Source organism: Pleurodeles waltl, chromosome 4_2 (assembly GCF_031143425.1).
Source record: "Pleurodeles waltl isolate 20211129_DDA chromosome 4_2, aPleWal1.hap1.20221129, whole genome shotgun sequence".
NCBI classification, from domain to species: Eukaryota; Metazoa; Chordata; class Amphibia; order Caudata; family Salamandridae; genus Pleurodeles; species Pleurodeles waltl.
In genome coordinates, this window is record NC_090443.1 from 623,947,157 (window position 1) to 623,962,043 (window position 14,887).

The 14,887-nt window shown below is 43.2% G+C and overlaps 1 protein-coding gene across 2 annotated transcripts in view; it reads left to right on the top strand.

Moving 5' to 3' along the window:
• The window catches only part of TTLL7 (tubulin tyrosine ligase like 7), a 950,867-nt gene that overhangs the window by 485,062 nt on the left and 450,918 nt on the right, over positions 1–14,887 (top strand). For both annotated transcript variants that reach the window (XM_069232204.1, XM_069232205.1), the window contains one exon: positions 2,170–2,386. In XM_069232204.1, coding sequence (XP_069088305.1) covers positions 2,170–2,386 — 217 coding nt within the window. The remainder of the gene's footprint in view (positions 1–2,169; positions 2,387–14,887) is intronic.

A 14,887-nucleotide genomic window follows, 5' to 3' on the forward strand; every position in this document is an offset into this window, starting at 1 on the left:
GCAGAGGAGGAGGTGCGTTGAAAACTGGGAGGTTTGCGTCAGTTTCTCTGGGCACACACAGATGATGCGTCTGTATTTTCCACGCAGCAAGGGCCTTGTGTCGATTTCCAGCACTTAGACTTGGATCCTCTTCTGGTTGCAGGGTATTTGGACACCCCAGGGACGATGCAGAGAAACCCTGGGCATGCAGGATGAAGTCACAGGAGATGCGTCAATCCGGTGGGCGATGTGGGGAAATTTCTGTTGCACGACAGGCACTGCGTCGATTCTTCTCACAGGAAGTTGGGCTTCATCGTTCCAGCTCGGCCATGGGTTGATCCAGTGGGCCCTGCGTCGAAGTTCCGGTTGCAACGCAGGTGCTGCGTCGATCTCCACTCGGGGAACCGGGCTGCATCGTTCTGGTTCGGCGTGCAGTGATTTTCTCACCGCGGTGCAGGCTGTGCAATGTTTCTGGCAGGCTGTGCGTCTACATTTTGCTGCACAAGGAGTTCTTTGCAGAGAGTAAGTCTTTTTGGCTCTGAGACTTCAGAAGACAGGAGGCAAGCTCAATCCAAGCCCTTGGAGAGCACTTCTCAGCAAAGTCAGAGGCCAGCAAGGCAGCATGGAAAACAGCAAGGCAGCAGCCCTTCACAGCAGTCCATGTGAGTCCTTTGGGCAGCCAGTCAGTTTCTCTTGACAGGCTGCAGGTTTAGGTCCAGAAGTGTCTAAATTGGTGGGGTCAGGGACCCAGTTTATATACGCAAAAATGCCTTTGAAGTGGGGTAGACTTAAAAGAGTGGCTTAGAAGTGCACAAGGTCCCCTTTCAGTTCCATCCTGTCTGCCAGGGTCCCAGTAGGGGGTTTGGCAGTCCATTGTGTGAGGACAGGCCAGTGTCCGTTGACATGTAAGCATCAGGCCCTCCACCGTCCCAGCCCAGGAAGACCCATTCAGTATGCAGATGTGTGCAGGTGTGACTGAGCATCCTGCGTTTGGGGTTGTCTGAGTAAAATGAAAAAAGGAGCTGTCAACTAACCCAGCCAGAGGTGGATTGCAAGGCACAGAAGGATTTAAGTGCACAGAAAGGCTCACTTTCTAAAAGTGGCATTTCTTAATATAGTAATACTAAATCCAACTGCACCAGTCAGCAGGATTTTGTATTACCATTTTGGCCATACTAAATATGACCTTGTTACTCCTTTCAGATCAGAATCTAACACTCAAACAGTACATGAGGGTAGCCCTAATGTTAGTCTATGAAAGGAGCAGGCCTCACAGCAGTGTAAAACAAATTTAGGGGTTTTACACTACCAAAACATATAAACTACACAGGTACATGTCCTGCCTTTTCCCTACATAGCACCCTGCCCTATGGGTTAACTAGGGCCTATCTTAGGGGTAACTTATATGTAGAAAAAGGGGAGTTTAGGGCTTGGCAAGTCGAATTGGCATTGAAACTACACACACAGGACTTGCAATGACAGGCCTGAGACATGGTTAAGGGGCTACTTATGTGGGTGGCACAACCAGTGCTGCAGGACCACTAGTAGCATCTAATCTACAGGCCCTGGGCACATGTAGGGCACTTTACCATGGACTTATAAGTAAATTAAGCCAATTGGGTATGAGACAATGTCACCATGTTTTAAGGGATAGAGCTTATGCACTTTAGTACTGGTTAGCAGTGGTAAAGTGTGCAGAGTCCTAAAGCAAGCAAAAGTGAGGTCAGAAAAAGAGAAGCTGGAAGGCAAAATGTTTGGAGGTGACCCTGCAGAAAAGCCATTTCTAACATAAGTCATTAATATTTTCAGCAAGCAACATTTGGAGGTGCTTGCGAGTGGTAACACTATTCCCCCTTCATGTCAGCGCCTCCTGATTTTTTTTTCATAGTCTTCTTGATGAACCAATTAATATCTAGAGGGGCCTGTGGGTGATTCTTTAGTCCAGGAAGTTTATTTAATAGGTGTTAACACTACCCTTGCCGCTTTGAATGCCTGTGTATTGAGGTGTTTAGAGTTAGGCATGGCTTTCTAATATTTTTAGTGCCCACAACTGAGGTTATTGTTTATTTTGTGCAATAAAACAGGTTGCAAATACCCAATGTGTTTCTGTATTTGCTGAACTAGCCTATATATTGTAGCCGCATGCAGAGATGATCTTTTTAATTACCATTTCTATGTATGTTTTAACAGGATCTCCTTGATAAGAAGCGGAGACAAACTACAATCTCAAGAGCACTTGATTGTGCAGGAGTACCTTGACAAGCCTTTTCTCATGGAGGGTTACAAGTTTGATTTGCGGATTTACATTTTAGTGACCTCCTGTGACCCACTACGAATATTTTTGTATAACGATGGACTTGTGAGAATGGGTACTGAGAAGTATCATCCTCCTAGTGAATCTAATTTGGTAAGTGAAAATATGCATGTTAGTGTTAGCTCCTGACTCAAGTATGGAGTATACATTTCATATTTAATTGGTATGTTAAAGAGCTGATGTGTAAAATTATTCAGAAAATAATGCTTGAATGTACTTTATCAATAAAATTGTATTGTCACAGTGACAATTAAGGAAATTAGGTTATTATGTGGGGTAGTAAGAAAACCCCTAGCTCAGTCCTGGGTAGATGTGGTACAAATGTATTCAAAGGAACAAATGTAAAGCATTTAGAAGTACAGAAACGGCAGGTAAACAAGAATACACAACATAAATTTATAGGAATAGAGTAGATTTTTATCTTAAAGTAGATACCAAAACATCAAAAATCTATCGACGGAAACCGGAGGTGTGATTTTTTAAAAGGTAAGCAAATTCTTTTAAGTTCCAATAAATCTTTGTAATGGGCTTTGCTGTTACTGAGTCAAATGTCTAGCATGGCTACCAATCCTCTCTTGGACTGGCCACAATGGGTTACAAGCCAGTCAGGAGGACCACTCAGGTCCATGGAGACAGTTAACTGTCAGGTCCAACAGTCCCAGCGTTCTCAGGGAAGATTTCTCCTGGATTCATGTTTCAGCAAAGAAGTTGTCTTGGTGCTGAAGACACATTATGCTGAGAAGATGCTGAGGCTGCTGAAAATGCTGGAGCTGTGGAAGAGATGCAGTGAGTGTTCCTGTACCCACCCCAATGGGCCACAGGTTTTTATCTCTCATGGTGCTTCAGTAAAGTTGAGTGCAAGTCCAGTTGCCACTGGCCGACATGTCTCTGGTTACAACAGTTGTCCACAGTTGAACGTCTCTTTCTTGCAGGAGGACCACGGTCCACTGTGATGACAGCCATGAGTGCCATGGACTTGAAGACTCTTTCAGCAGGTCAGGACTTGGTCTCCCAGCAGGTACTTCAGTGTCCACAGGCCACAGGTGAACCTGGGCAGCTGAGCTCTCAGAAGTGCAAGCTCCCTTCAGCTTTTGTATCCTGGATGCTGAACAGAGGGCTATCCACTTTGCCATTGGAGTCACGTCTTCTGTCCTGGCACAAGTGGATTCCCTCAGGTTCAGCTGGTGCAGTCCAGACTTTGGTACAACCTCTCTTTGCTGGGTCCAGGGAGCAGCAGGGCAATCTTCTTTGAGTTTTTGGTACAAGTGGGGCTCTTCTTCCACAAGTGGTCACAGCAGGTACGGTCCTCTTTGCCAGTCCATTGAGTCAGCAAGTGCAGTCCTACCTTGATGTAGCCTTTCTTTGCTGGGTCTGTGGAGCAGCAGGGCAGGTCGCCTTCTGTCTTCTTGCCAGTCCAGCAGTGACCAGAGGACTACAGGTTTTAGATGCCACTTTTATGCCATCTTCTCATTTGTGGGAGGGGACAACTCACTAGCCAGTGAGGCAATAGATCCCATGAGGCTACACTTTATGTCACTTTCTGGGGGTTTGGTCCTCAAACAATCTAGGATACCCCGCCCCTTCTACTCTAAACCGAGATAGCGCAAGCCTTCTCCCCCTGTGAGAAGCCTTGGGTGCACCTCTGGGATATACCAAGCATAATGAGCCTCTCCCCAGAAAAACATGTTCTGCAACAGGTTTTTCCCCCCTGGTAGAGATGCCAGCCATTCTGCCTGGACAAAGGAGCGGGCATGCAAGGATGTGATTGCCACTTGCTTCACTGAGGCGGTAGCCTCTTTGAAGCTGGGCCATCTGTGGCCACCATGCAGTAATCGTCCTGCTGGAGATGGTCAAACTTCCTCCCTTCATCACTTTTCTTTGTTCCATCTTCCTGGGAGTGCTTCTCACTTCCTAGCGGGGGAACAGCATGTTGTATCGGGTGACAAGTGCTACAGATTAACATGAAGGGCTACCAAAGGTTTAAGCAACAAAGTGGTGGCTACCTAAAGTCACCTCCCTAATAAACATTACGTTAAAGCAGATCTCAGCAATGAGTCAGGATTAATGTAGTGATTAATTTGATAATACCTTAGCGTAATATCTTTGGTGGTCTAAAATGGAAGGTAGCACTTAGGGTGGTGGCTAGTGAAACTCTATGTTAGCCAATGGGACTCCTGTCCTTGCGGCAGTGAAAATGGCCATTTTATGTTTTCACTGTTAGAGCATGTTAAATTAAAAAGAGCCATGCGGACTACTCAGGCCTTCCATTGGGTTGTCCGTCTAATAATAAAATGGAAGCTTTTAACCTGGCAAAATGGTTTATTTTACCTCCTCAGTTTGGCATAGTTAAAGCTGCCCGACTAGGCTTCAGTGACAGGCCTAGAGTCAGGTTTTCTCCTTGCCACTGTTGTGGTGGTACAATTAGGTGCCTCAGTCCACTAGTGGCATTTTACTTATTAACCCTGGGTACCTTTTGTACTGTATGCTAGGGACTTAAAAGTACTTTAAGTGAGCCAATCAGATTTAGCCAATTGTACTCAAACTTAAGGGTTCAGAGCACATGCTCTGGGGCCTAGACAGAAAGGTCCAGTGCCATAGAGAATAAAAAAAACAGCAGCGTCAGTCCAAAGACCTGTGGGGGGAGGGAGTGATCATAGAAAAAGAAGCCCTTTCATATATAAAACAACCTCAGCTTTTAAACCCAGTAATATCCACAAGAATGTACCTAAACAGCTATTTGAAATTTGAAGTTGCATTTATGTAGTGCTTTATACCACTGACCAGGCTACAAGGTGCTTTCTGTCGATGATGCTACTTTACAGATATTGAGCCCTAATACTGGAGAAGCAAACTTTGTTCTTTGCAGCAGTGCAACTTTTTGCCTTTTGTTAGGGAACATGAGTTTCCGGTTCCATTTTCCTTTTAAGTATGTGTAACCGGAACCAGTTTTGGAACCCCGAAACAAATATGCAGCCATCAACTCATTGGTATAGTAAGCATGTTTTAAAACAAAAGATGAACAATTTATATATCATTAATAAAGGGTTTCACAGATCACATGATGGTATAGTCTCTTTATACCATGTATTGTTAATGAGTTACATCAAACCGTTATATCATGCTATTGTTTGGCAATATGTACCTCTTGGTGGAGTTGCTAACTTTTCACCAGAAAACATTTTTATGTATAAAATAGTACTTTGCAAACTTTGGTTTGCAAGATACCCCTATTACTTACTTTGGACAATTCGTTGTCAAAAGTATTTACAGCTGTTTGCACAGGAGATAACTTTCACAGGTTACCGTCTTTTTAGAGTATTTTGCAAGCATTCCTAGTATTTATGGGTCTGTTGTGAAAACCGTTCATTAACAACAGGCTAGCCAGAGCTAATGGATGCAGTATGCAGTCATTCGAGAAACCAGTTACTTCGGTTGTTTTTTAGACTGACCAACAATTGACTACACAATTACCAACATACTTTCAAGGTAAATAGATGTAGAATTGGAAGAGTAAATTTAAAGCCCTCATTGTGTGTTTACCTTGTCAGTATGTTGGAACACAACTTTGCACAATATTGACTAGCAACATAGTCTCAAGGTAAATAGATGTGGAGTTGGAAGAGTATACTTACACCTGTGATTTTACAGTGTCAGTATTTTGGAACACAATGTTGCTCAACATTGACTACCAGAAACATTGATGAAAAATGTTATGGGTTATATGTACAAACATATTTTCCCATTGACACCAGAATGGGTAAAACTCTTTGATGCATGTGGCCCCTTGTCACAGTAAGTAGACATGGAGTTAGAATAGTAAATCTACACACCTCAGTTTGTGCTTACGTTGATGATATGTGCGCAGTTCCTATTGGTCAATGAATGTAAGTGCAGATTGAGTTACTTGACCTTGGTACCTTGAAATACAACCCATTAATTTGTGTCTCCCACAGTGCATCACTGCTTTTCTGAAACTCCCCCTACTCCCAGCCACCAAGTTGCGAAACCTGTTCTTGAAGGAACAGTTATCACATGCAAGAAATGACAGGTTGTGTGTTAAAATTCAAATATTAAGGCTTCTCTTTTGTGGAGACCTCTCTAGACAGACAGTGAGTGCACAGAGGGTTGAGAGTAGTGGAATATAAAACTATGAAAGTAGATTATAGTGGACCATCAGAAACTCCAAATATTCACTGAAGAGCTTTGTTAGATGATATTGTCGGCAATAATATATGTATATATGTTTATAAAAGCCTATTAGATTCCTCGAAAAACGCACACGTACAATGATGTTATGGTTATGTAACAGAATGTGGTCAGTTACAGTTGTCTGTACAAACAATAACTCACTTTATTGTAACTTGATATGTGGTATCACAATTGACATTACATATCAAATACCTTTCCTATGAAAAGCCTGACCTAACTATAACCACACTGGTGCTAGTGCTGACTGTGAAGTGTAATATACATACAGACTCCGATAATGAGGGGCAAAAAATTATTCCCCAGCACCTGGTACATAGTTGAAGCATTTATTTTCGTGTCAAAACAAATCAAGGGTGCATTAAAAGAAAAATCATGGCCAACCGATTTCGGCAAGATGCCTTCAACTGGACCTGTTATTCAATCACTGTAGCTAATACTTTATAAAGACCCATACTCCTCTTTACTTTTCATGGTAAACAACAGATTAGGTAAATCTCTAACCATTTAGATGTGTTATTCTCCTATTCTTTTGCACAAGATTGTGATTCAGTGGATCTTTCGAGGTACTCAATCTATATCGTTGACACATTTAGAAATCAAACTATACATTTCATAATCAAGTTTAGTTTTGTAAATTTCCATCCTATCTATAAGTTCACAAAGTGAGCTTGTCAAAACCATAACAATTCATATAATGTATATATAAAAACTGTTGAGAATATCAAGTATGAACCACCTCCAATCATTTGGCTTTCATTGTAATGTTACCAACTCCCTACATTTTAATATGTGTTATGCCCCCAATTTTTATTGCATATATCCTTCCGAAAATAACCAATACATCACTAAGGGGGTCATTCTGACCCCGGCGGTCATGGACCGCCGTGGCCAGGGTTGGCGGGAGCACCGCCAACAGGCTGGCGGTGCCCCGCAGGGCATTCTGACCGCGGCGGTTTGGCCGCGGTCAGATGCGGAAAACCGGCGGTCTCCCGCCGGTTTTCCACTGCCCAAATGAATCCTCCATGGCGGCGCAGCTCGCTGCGCCGCCATGGAGGATTCTGACACCCCATACCGCCATCCTGTTCCTGGCGGTTCGCCCGCCAGGAACAGGATGGCGGTATGGGGTGTCGTGGGGCCCCTGGGGGCCTGGCATGGGCACTGCAGGGGTCCCCGTAAGAGGGCCCCACTTTGTATTTCAGTGTCTGCTTTGCAGACACTGAAATACGCGACGGGTGCCACTGCACCCATCGCACCTTCCCACTCGGCCGGCTCAATTCTGAGCCGGCGTCCTCGTGGGAAGGGTGTTTTGCACTGGGCTGGCGGGTGGCCTTTTGGCGGTCGCCCGCCAGCCCAGTGCAAAACCCAAAATACCCTCAGCGGTCTTTCGACCGCGGAGCGGTATTTTGGAGGGGGGAACGCTGGCGGGCGGCCTCCGCCGCCCGCCAGGGTGAGAATCACCCCCTAAATCATTTCATTACCAATTCATTTCATTCCTCCATTAAGAAAAGTGCTTAACTCTTTAGCTGAAAGTGCACATTGAAAAAAATGGGTACATCTATAACTATTGCACTCCAAATCCTAAAGTGCAAAGTACTGCAGTGTAAAGTGCAAATCCATCATATAATTCTTAACCTAGTTCACTCTTAATCCAAGATGCCTATTACTTTCGATGTGAAGGGGGCTCTCCTTACAACATTCTCAGATAACTTTCAAAACAGTGTGCTCCCAATCAAGGAAAGTACAACACTTTCTCAGGAACTATAAGTGTGTGAAAGGTTTTTAATTTAATTAACTTTAAATCCTAAAGTGTAAAGTGCTTCTGCGAAAAATACAAATACTTAAAATAGTTCTTGATTAATTACGCTGCTGATCCTAAAGTGCAAAGTACCTTCAGTAAAGGGGGAGGGGCCTCAACTTTCCTTGTACTCAAGGACATAAAATACTATCTCAGGCAGTTATCTGAAAGAAAAAGTGTCATCCTCACTAGCCAACTTAAAGTGCATTGTACTAACAGACAAAAATACTAATGAAAAGTCCAATCAAGCTTCTCAGTATTAGAATCACCATCTCTCCCCACATAATTGCAACAATCTGTGTCTTCCTTTATGGCAATTTGTCATGTTTCTGTACATATTTTAAAATAAATTCATACTTTCCAAACATTTTTCTACAACCATACATAAGGTAAATGGGCAAATCAATTAACATCAAGATCTTCAATCCATTCTAAAACCTAGAAAATGCTGATGTGCTGCACACAGATTTTTAGGGTACAGATGTACGTTAAGTTCTGCATCCGTATTATGGCCATAAAGTATTTCAGTCCCCAAGGTGGTGATCAATTTAGATTCTTGTTTTCTTAATTCTTTTTTCTCTAGCACCCTCTCGGGGATGAGCTCTTATATGTTTTATATATATATATATATGTATATATATATATATATATATATATATATATATATATATATATATATATATATATTTAAAAAAAACACTAGGTAGTTATAGTTAGGTCTGCTTTTCCATAGAAAGAGTGTTTTTTGGTTTGCTACTCATTTTAGCATAATTTGAAGAATCTTAACAAAACCTTCAAAATAAAAACTTAATCCACCTCAGCTCCTTTCTGGAAAATGTTGGGTGATTCGTCACAAGGGGATTGAGTAAAAAGGGGGTCCCAAAACGCAAAATCTGAATGCATTTTCCATGGACTTCTTTAAGAGGGGCTTCAGCAAAAGGCAAAAACTGCTGAACAGAATTCCACCAAATTCGTCAGGAAGCTAGATCTTGGTCTGCAGATTGTGCTTTTTATGAGATGGTGTATATTTATTCTGTAGTTTTTGAGAAATTAAGGAACAAAAATTATAGTATATATTAAAGGTTGGGTCCATGAAAGTCTGAAGACTCTTGTGGGAGCAGCAATGTAAAAATGGAGCATTCTGATTGGCACAGGGAGCTTTAGTTCCTTCGGGTCATCTTGCTTCCACAGGAGTCAGACTCCCACAAAGGCGAGTTTGGCTGCCAGCAACTTGAGAAAAATGTTACTGACAGCCATTACAGGAGTCGAGGACTTAGTCCCCCCCGAACTTGAAAACAAAAAAATATAAATAATATAAAGGGCAGGGTAGAGATACCCTGACCTCCTAAGCCCCATGGAGGGGACCTCCCTCTTCCTGGGCCAAATAGAAAACAAAAGGACAAAAATGCAGCAATCGTGGGAGAGACTCTCAGTATCATTTACTAACTAAAGGCCCCAGGGAGCCTACCCCCTGGGCTGTGTTCATAAAGTGAGGGGGCTGCGTGGCCCCCCCTCATCAAATCTTTAGAGGCCCTTGAGGGCCCTTCTCTGAGGCCTATTACATTAAGGGAGAGGGGTTGTGTGGGTGAGCACCAGTGCACCCATCTTTAATTGTAGAGGGACCCGGAGATGTGGTCCCTGGAGCCGAAATTGGCCCGGGAAGATGGCCGTGAGCCCTCCTTTTCCTGAATATCACACCAGGCTCCAGGTAATATGGTCCTCTAGTCTGCAATCAGCCTTGGAAGGGGCGCCACACATGTCACCTTCCTTTAATTTAAAAGAGTGGCCATGGTGGATGGGGTCCCCAGGGTCTAGCAGGGCACAGGGAGGAGAGCCACCTCGCACCCCTCCTTTTTAGGGTCGAGCCTGCGTTGCATGCGCTCGCGCATGCGTATCGCAGCGAGATGCTTTTGTATTTAGAAAAGGGCTCGAAGCCCTGTCAACTTCACGTCAGTGTTTTTTTATTGGTTCGTGGGCTTGCCTAATAAAATCTGCTTGCTTTCATTAGTCGAAGGCACGCATAGTCATGCCTTTTCCGGTGGCTAGCCCTCCTCGAGCGCAGCGACCAAGTACAGAAAACATGCGAGGCTCGCTGTTTTCCATCGGGCTTGTGGACTTCTTTTTCTCTAATTTACGAGCGCGATCTCGCTTGGCAGAAGTCGAGCGCTTTACATAGTTAATTTCACTTTTTCGGGTTGTGTACATAAATGCACTTTTGCCCGATAGGTGAAAAGTCGTGTTAGGAGTTTACAACGCGATCAGCTCTAACATGAGCAAACGCGAGACCCGTTGCATTGTAAATGCTTGTTATTTTAAGTAGTGGCTCTGGAAGATGGGGTCCCCAGGGCTTAATAAGGCTCAGGGAGGAGGTCACGTGCCCCCCTCTTTAATTGAAAGAATGTCCCTTGGGGATGAGGTACTCAGGTCCTAATAAGGCTTGGGGAGGGGCTCTGGGAGGGGCCACACAACCCCCTTCCCCTTTAAAAAAAAAAAAGGTCCCTGGTAATAGGCTCCCCAGGGCCAGGCCCTGTGGCCAGCTCCCTGCCGTGCACGGCCAAAGGGCATGTTTAGGTTGGAGTCGACTGCCTTTGGGGGGTTGGCTGCCTTTACGTGGATTGGCTGCATGTGAGGGGTTGGCCACAACCTCTATTTAAACTATGAATCAAACTACTCAGATTATGTCAACAGTGATTTCATCAGTGATGTAATTTGCTATGTCATTCGTGATGTTATAAATGATGTCATAGAAATAAGAGGGACTGGTAGCAGTGGTATGAAGATATTCTGCACCTCCTAATGCAGGGTGCGTCAAATAGAATACAGTGTAATGAGTGCTCGATAGGCAACAGACACTAAGCTACCAAACAGTGAACAATGTAAATCAGAAACATATAAATGAACCCACAGCACATACAGTCCAGTGATGGACTGCTTCTCCAGCAGGTCGAATTTATTGGTAAAAATGACTGGTCCAATGATGATTACAGTTCCGTCTTTTTTATAAAATCGAACTCAAGAAGACAGCCGACACGTGTTTGTCAAAGATGACTTTTTCAAGGCATCAAAGTAGCATGTAGTGGTACTGAATAGTGCTAAGTCATAGAACATGCCGTGAGTGATGTAATATGTAAGGTCATGAGCAATGCATGGTGGGGCGCAATTTTTAGTTAGCCCCGCTATCTATAACTAGTGAAATTCTGTGTTTCTTTCAGTTCAAAACGTTAATATTATCACTAATTTATCACCTAACTATAATGTTACTTTAACCCTTGTTTTTTTTACTGACCATATATCAGTGGTCTCCAAAAATTTTAATTCCGCGCCCCCCAGTTGAAAAATACAAATCATTGGGCCCCCCTTAGAACGTTTCACAATTATTTTATAAAGATGGCAATGTTTAAATCTGTCTAAACCTATTTTAACATTGCAGTTAAGTACTGTTACTTTTTAAAAAAATGCAATAACATGATTCTGCTTAAAACAAAGGCCTGTTATCTGTATAATGTTTCTTTTGGCCAGAGTCTTGTACCCCCCCCCCCCACTCCCCTCTAGGGCCCACCCTGTTTGAGGACCTCTGCTATATACACACATATTATATATATATATATATATATATATGTATATATATATATATATATATATATATATACATACACATATATATATATATATATATATTTATATATATATTTATATTTGTTCTTTCTACAATCCACAATCATTACATAAGGTTGCCACTCATAAGTGTAGTTATACATTGAAATGAATTCCACCAAAGGTAAAAGTTGATGCCTTTTCATTCCATAAATGACAATCTATGTATCATCCACCTGAAGCAATCCCATGTCTCTATCAACTCCATAAGATCAGGCACACTGTCAAGCCTAGAAAAGAAATGTGACCCAGATGCAGAATGATAATTCTTCACCGTAAAGCAGTGCCCTGAATGCAACAATAATAATTAGATATGTTTTTGTGTGATTGGTTACTTTTTGAAGTACAACAAGTAGGTAGGTTAGAAAAAACAATATGGAGTTGTAACCAATATTGTGTTTCTCCTTTGGAAAAAACATTGGCCCTCATTTTAACTCTGGCGGTCCTTTGGCCGCATTGGTTAATGTGGCTGTAGTACTGCCAACAGGCTGGCGGTACATACAGCAACATTATGAGTGTGGAGGGTTGGCTGCACACATACCACCATGGCAGTATTAGCCGCCGGGCAGAAGATATCAATCTCCGGCCCTGCGGCCCATAGAGTACTGGCGGTGGCATTATTAGCCTGCCTACTGCCATGGTTTCTGTGGCATTAGCAACACCATGAAATCCATGGTGGTAGACCCTACCAGTGACAGGGAACAGGCTCACCCCCCCCCTCCACACACACTTCACACCCCCTCATCCCCTCCGATACATGCATTCACCCCCCACACCCCCCCTAAAGGCACATACACACAGACATGCACACACCAGCCCCCCCCACAACCATACACGCATTCACTCATTCACTGGCATACATGCACTCGTCCGGACATACTCATACATTCTTACACACAGGAACACTGACATGCAGACATGCACTCACTTCACCATTCTTACATGCATTTACCTACATGTGTACAACCAGGCATACAACAGAACACACACACACGCATTCACACATGCACTCACACACTCAGACACACACACACAACACTGACCACCCGCCCACCCCTCTCCCCTGTCGGAAGCCCACTTACCTTAGGCTAGGAGGTCTTCCGGCAGGAAATGGGAAGGGCGCTGCTTCCGCAAGCAGTGCTCCGCCAGAAGAATGTTGCCAGGCTGTATTTCAGCTCAAAATACAGCTGGCGATGTTCTACTGGCGGGGCGGTGCCGGTGGTAGCAGCGCCAAGTCACCACTGTCCACCAGTATGAACACTGCCAGATTTCTGCCCTTATTGTATCGGAAGTCAGGCAGTGCTCATAATCTGGCAGATGGATGGTTGCCACCAAGGTGGTATGCTGGAGGCGTCACCGCAGCAGTAGGCGATAATTACCACCAAAATCATAATCAGCACCATTATCTTTTCACTTCATCACTGGACACCATACAGTAGAAAGCATAGTTTGTGCAGTATTTTTTCAAACTGAGAAGATGATACCAAGAACTACCAATGATTATGAAATCATGTTATCCTGAAGAACAATCTATGCATGGTGGACGTTTGGCCTGATCGAGCCAATTAACATCTGTAATGAAGTATTCTTGGAAATAGCTGACGGGTAGAAAAGCCCTTTTTGCTATTAAGTAAATAAATTAAACTTATGCCAAGTTCAACCCATGTCTTTGTTAACAAGATGAAGTTAAAAAAAAACCTTTGACTGGTTATGAAAATGTTACCTAGAAGATTCATGTGAGAGTAGCATTCTACATTCAGGATGAATTCATCTCACAGAGAACAAGAGGAGACTGTAGTATGTGGGAAAGGGATAGCAAAACTCATCCAGAGGCTTAAGACATCCAAGAGACAGAACTTTTTAAGGAATGTGTGTGCAGTCTTATTCCATAGCAAGTGGAAAGTCACAGGGAATTTAGTGATGTGTTCTTAGTCTGACTATTATGGTCAGATGGTGCAGAACTCTGCAACCAGAGCAAGCTCTACTGCAAATGCATTAACCTAGGTATTAAAAAGACAGAGAACAATTAGGCAAATAGCCACTTATTTTAGTTGAATTGTCTTAGAAAGAATGGTGAACAGCAGTGCATAGAAGAGGGTCAGTCCCTCTATCTCAGTGCCTGAGTCATATGTCAACTCACACTCTCATGCAATTTGCCTATGTCACATCCTCTCACACACCCTTCTTCACTTTAAATCAGTGTTCCCCACACACCCTTTATCACAATCACCTGATCTCACTCAGTGTGCATTTTCACTCACTTAGGTTTTCTGTTATTGACTACCTTTAATTTACACAAACTGTCTCACTTTTTTCAGCCAACAGTTACTCACTCCCTTGCACTTATATTCTCATTTATTTTTCCCTCTCCTTCTCACCCTATTCACTTTTATTCACTCCTTCATTCTCACTCACTCACTCACTCACTCACTCACTCACTCACTCACATTCACACTTCCATACATGCACACTTACTCTGTCTCAATCCTGTTGACTCCCTTACTTTTTATCACTCTCTAGCACTCACTCTTACTGACTCTTTACTCACTCCTTTTCACTTGGGCTCTCAGACATTTTCTCACTCTCCCAGTATCTCATGCACTTTGTTTCTCTGACACTCTCCCTCACACCCAAATCGTTTTCACCCACAGTTACTCATTCATTCTCCCTAACGTTCACACTCAGCAGTGTACTTTTTCTCACTCTCTACATCATTGTCACTCACTCAATATTTTAGATACTGACTACCTTACTTTCAGAAACCTTCACTCACTGTAATACACTCTATTCACCACATGTCATTCAGTGTCTTACTCACAATTGCAGGTCTCCGTTCTCTTGTGCACTCACTCTCTCACATTCTCTCCCTCCCACCCTCACTTTCCTTCACTTTTATGACGCTGTATCTTTTACATTCACCCAATTAGTACCTTTCA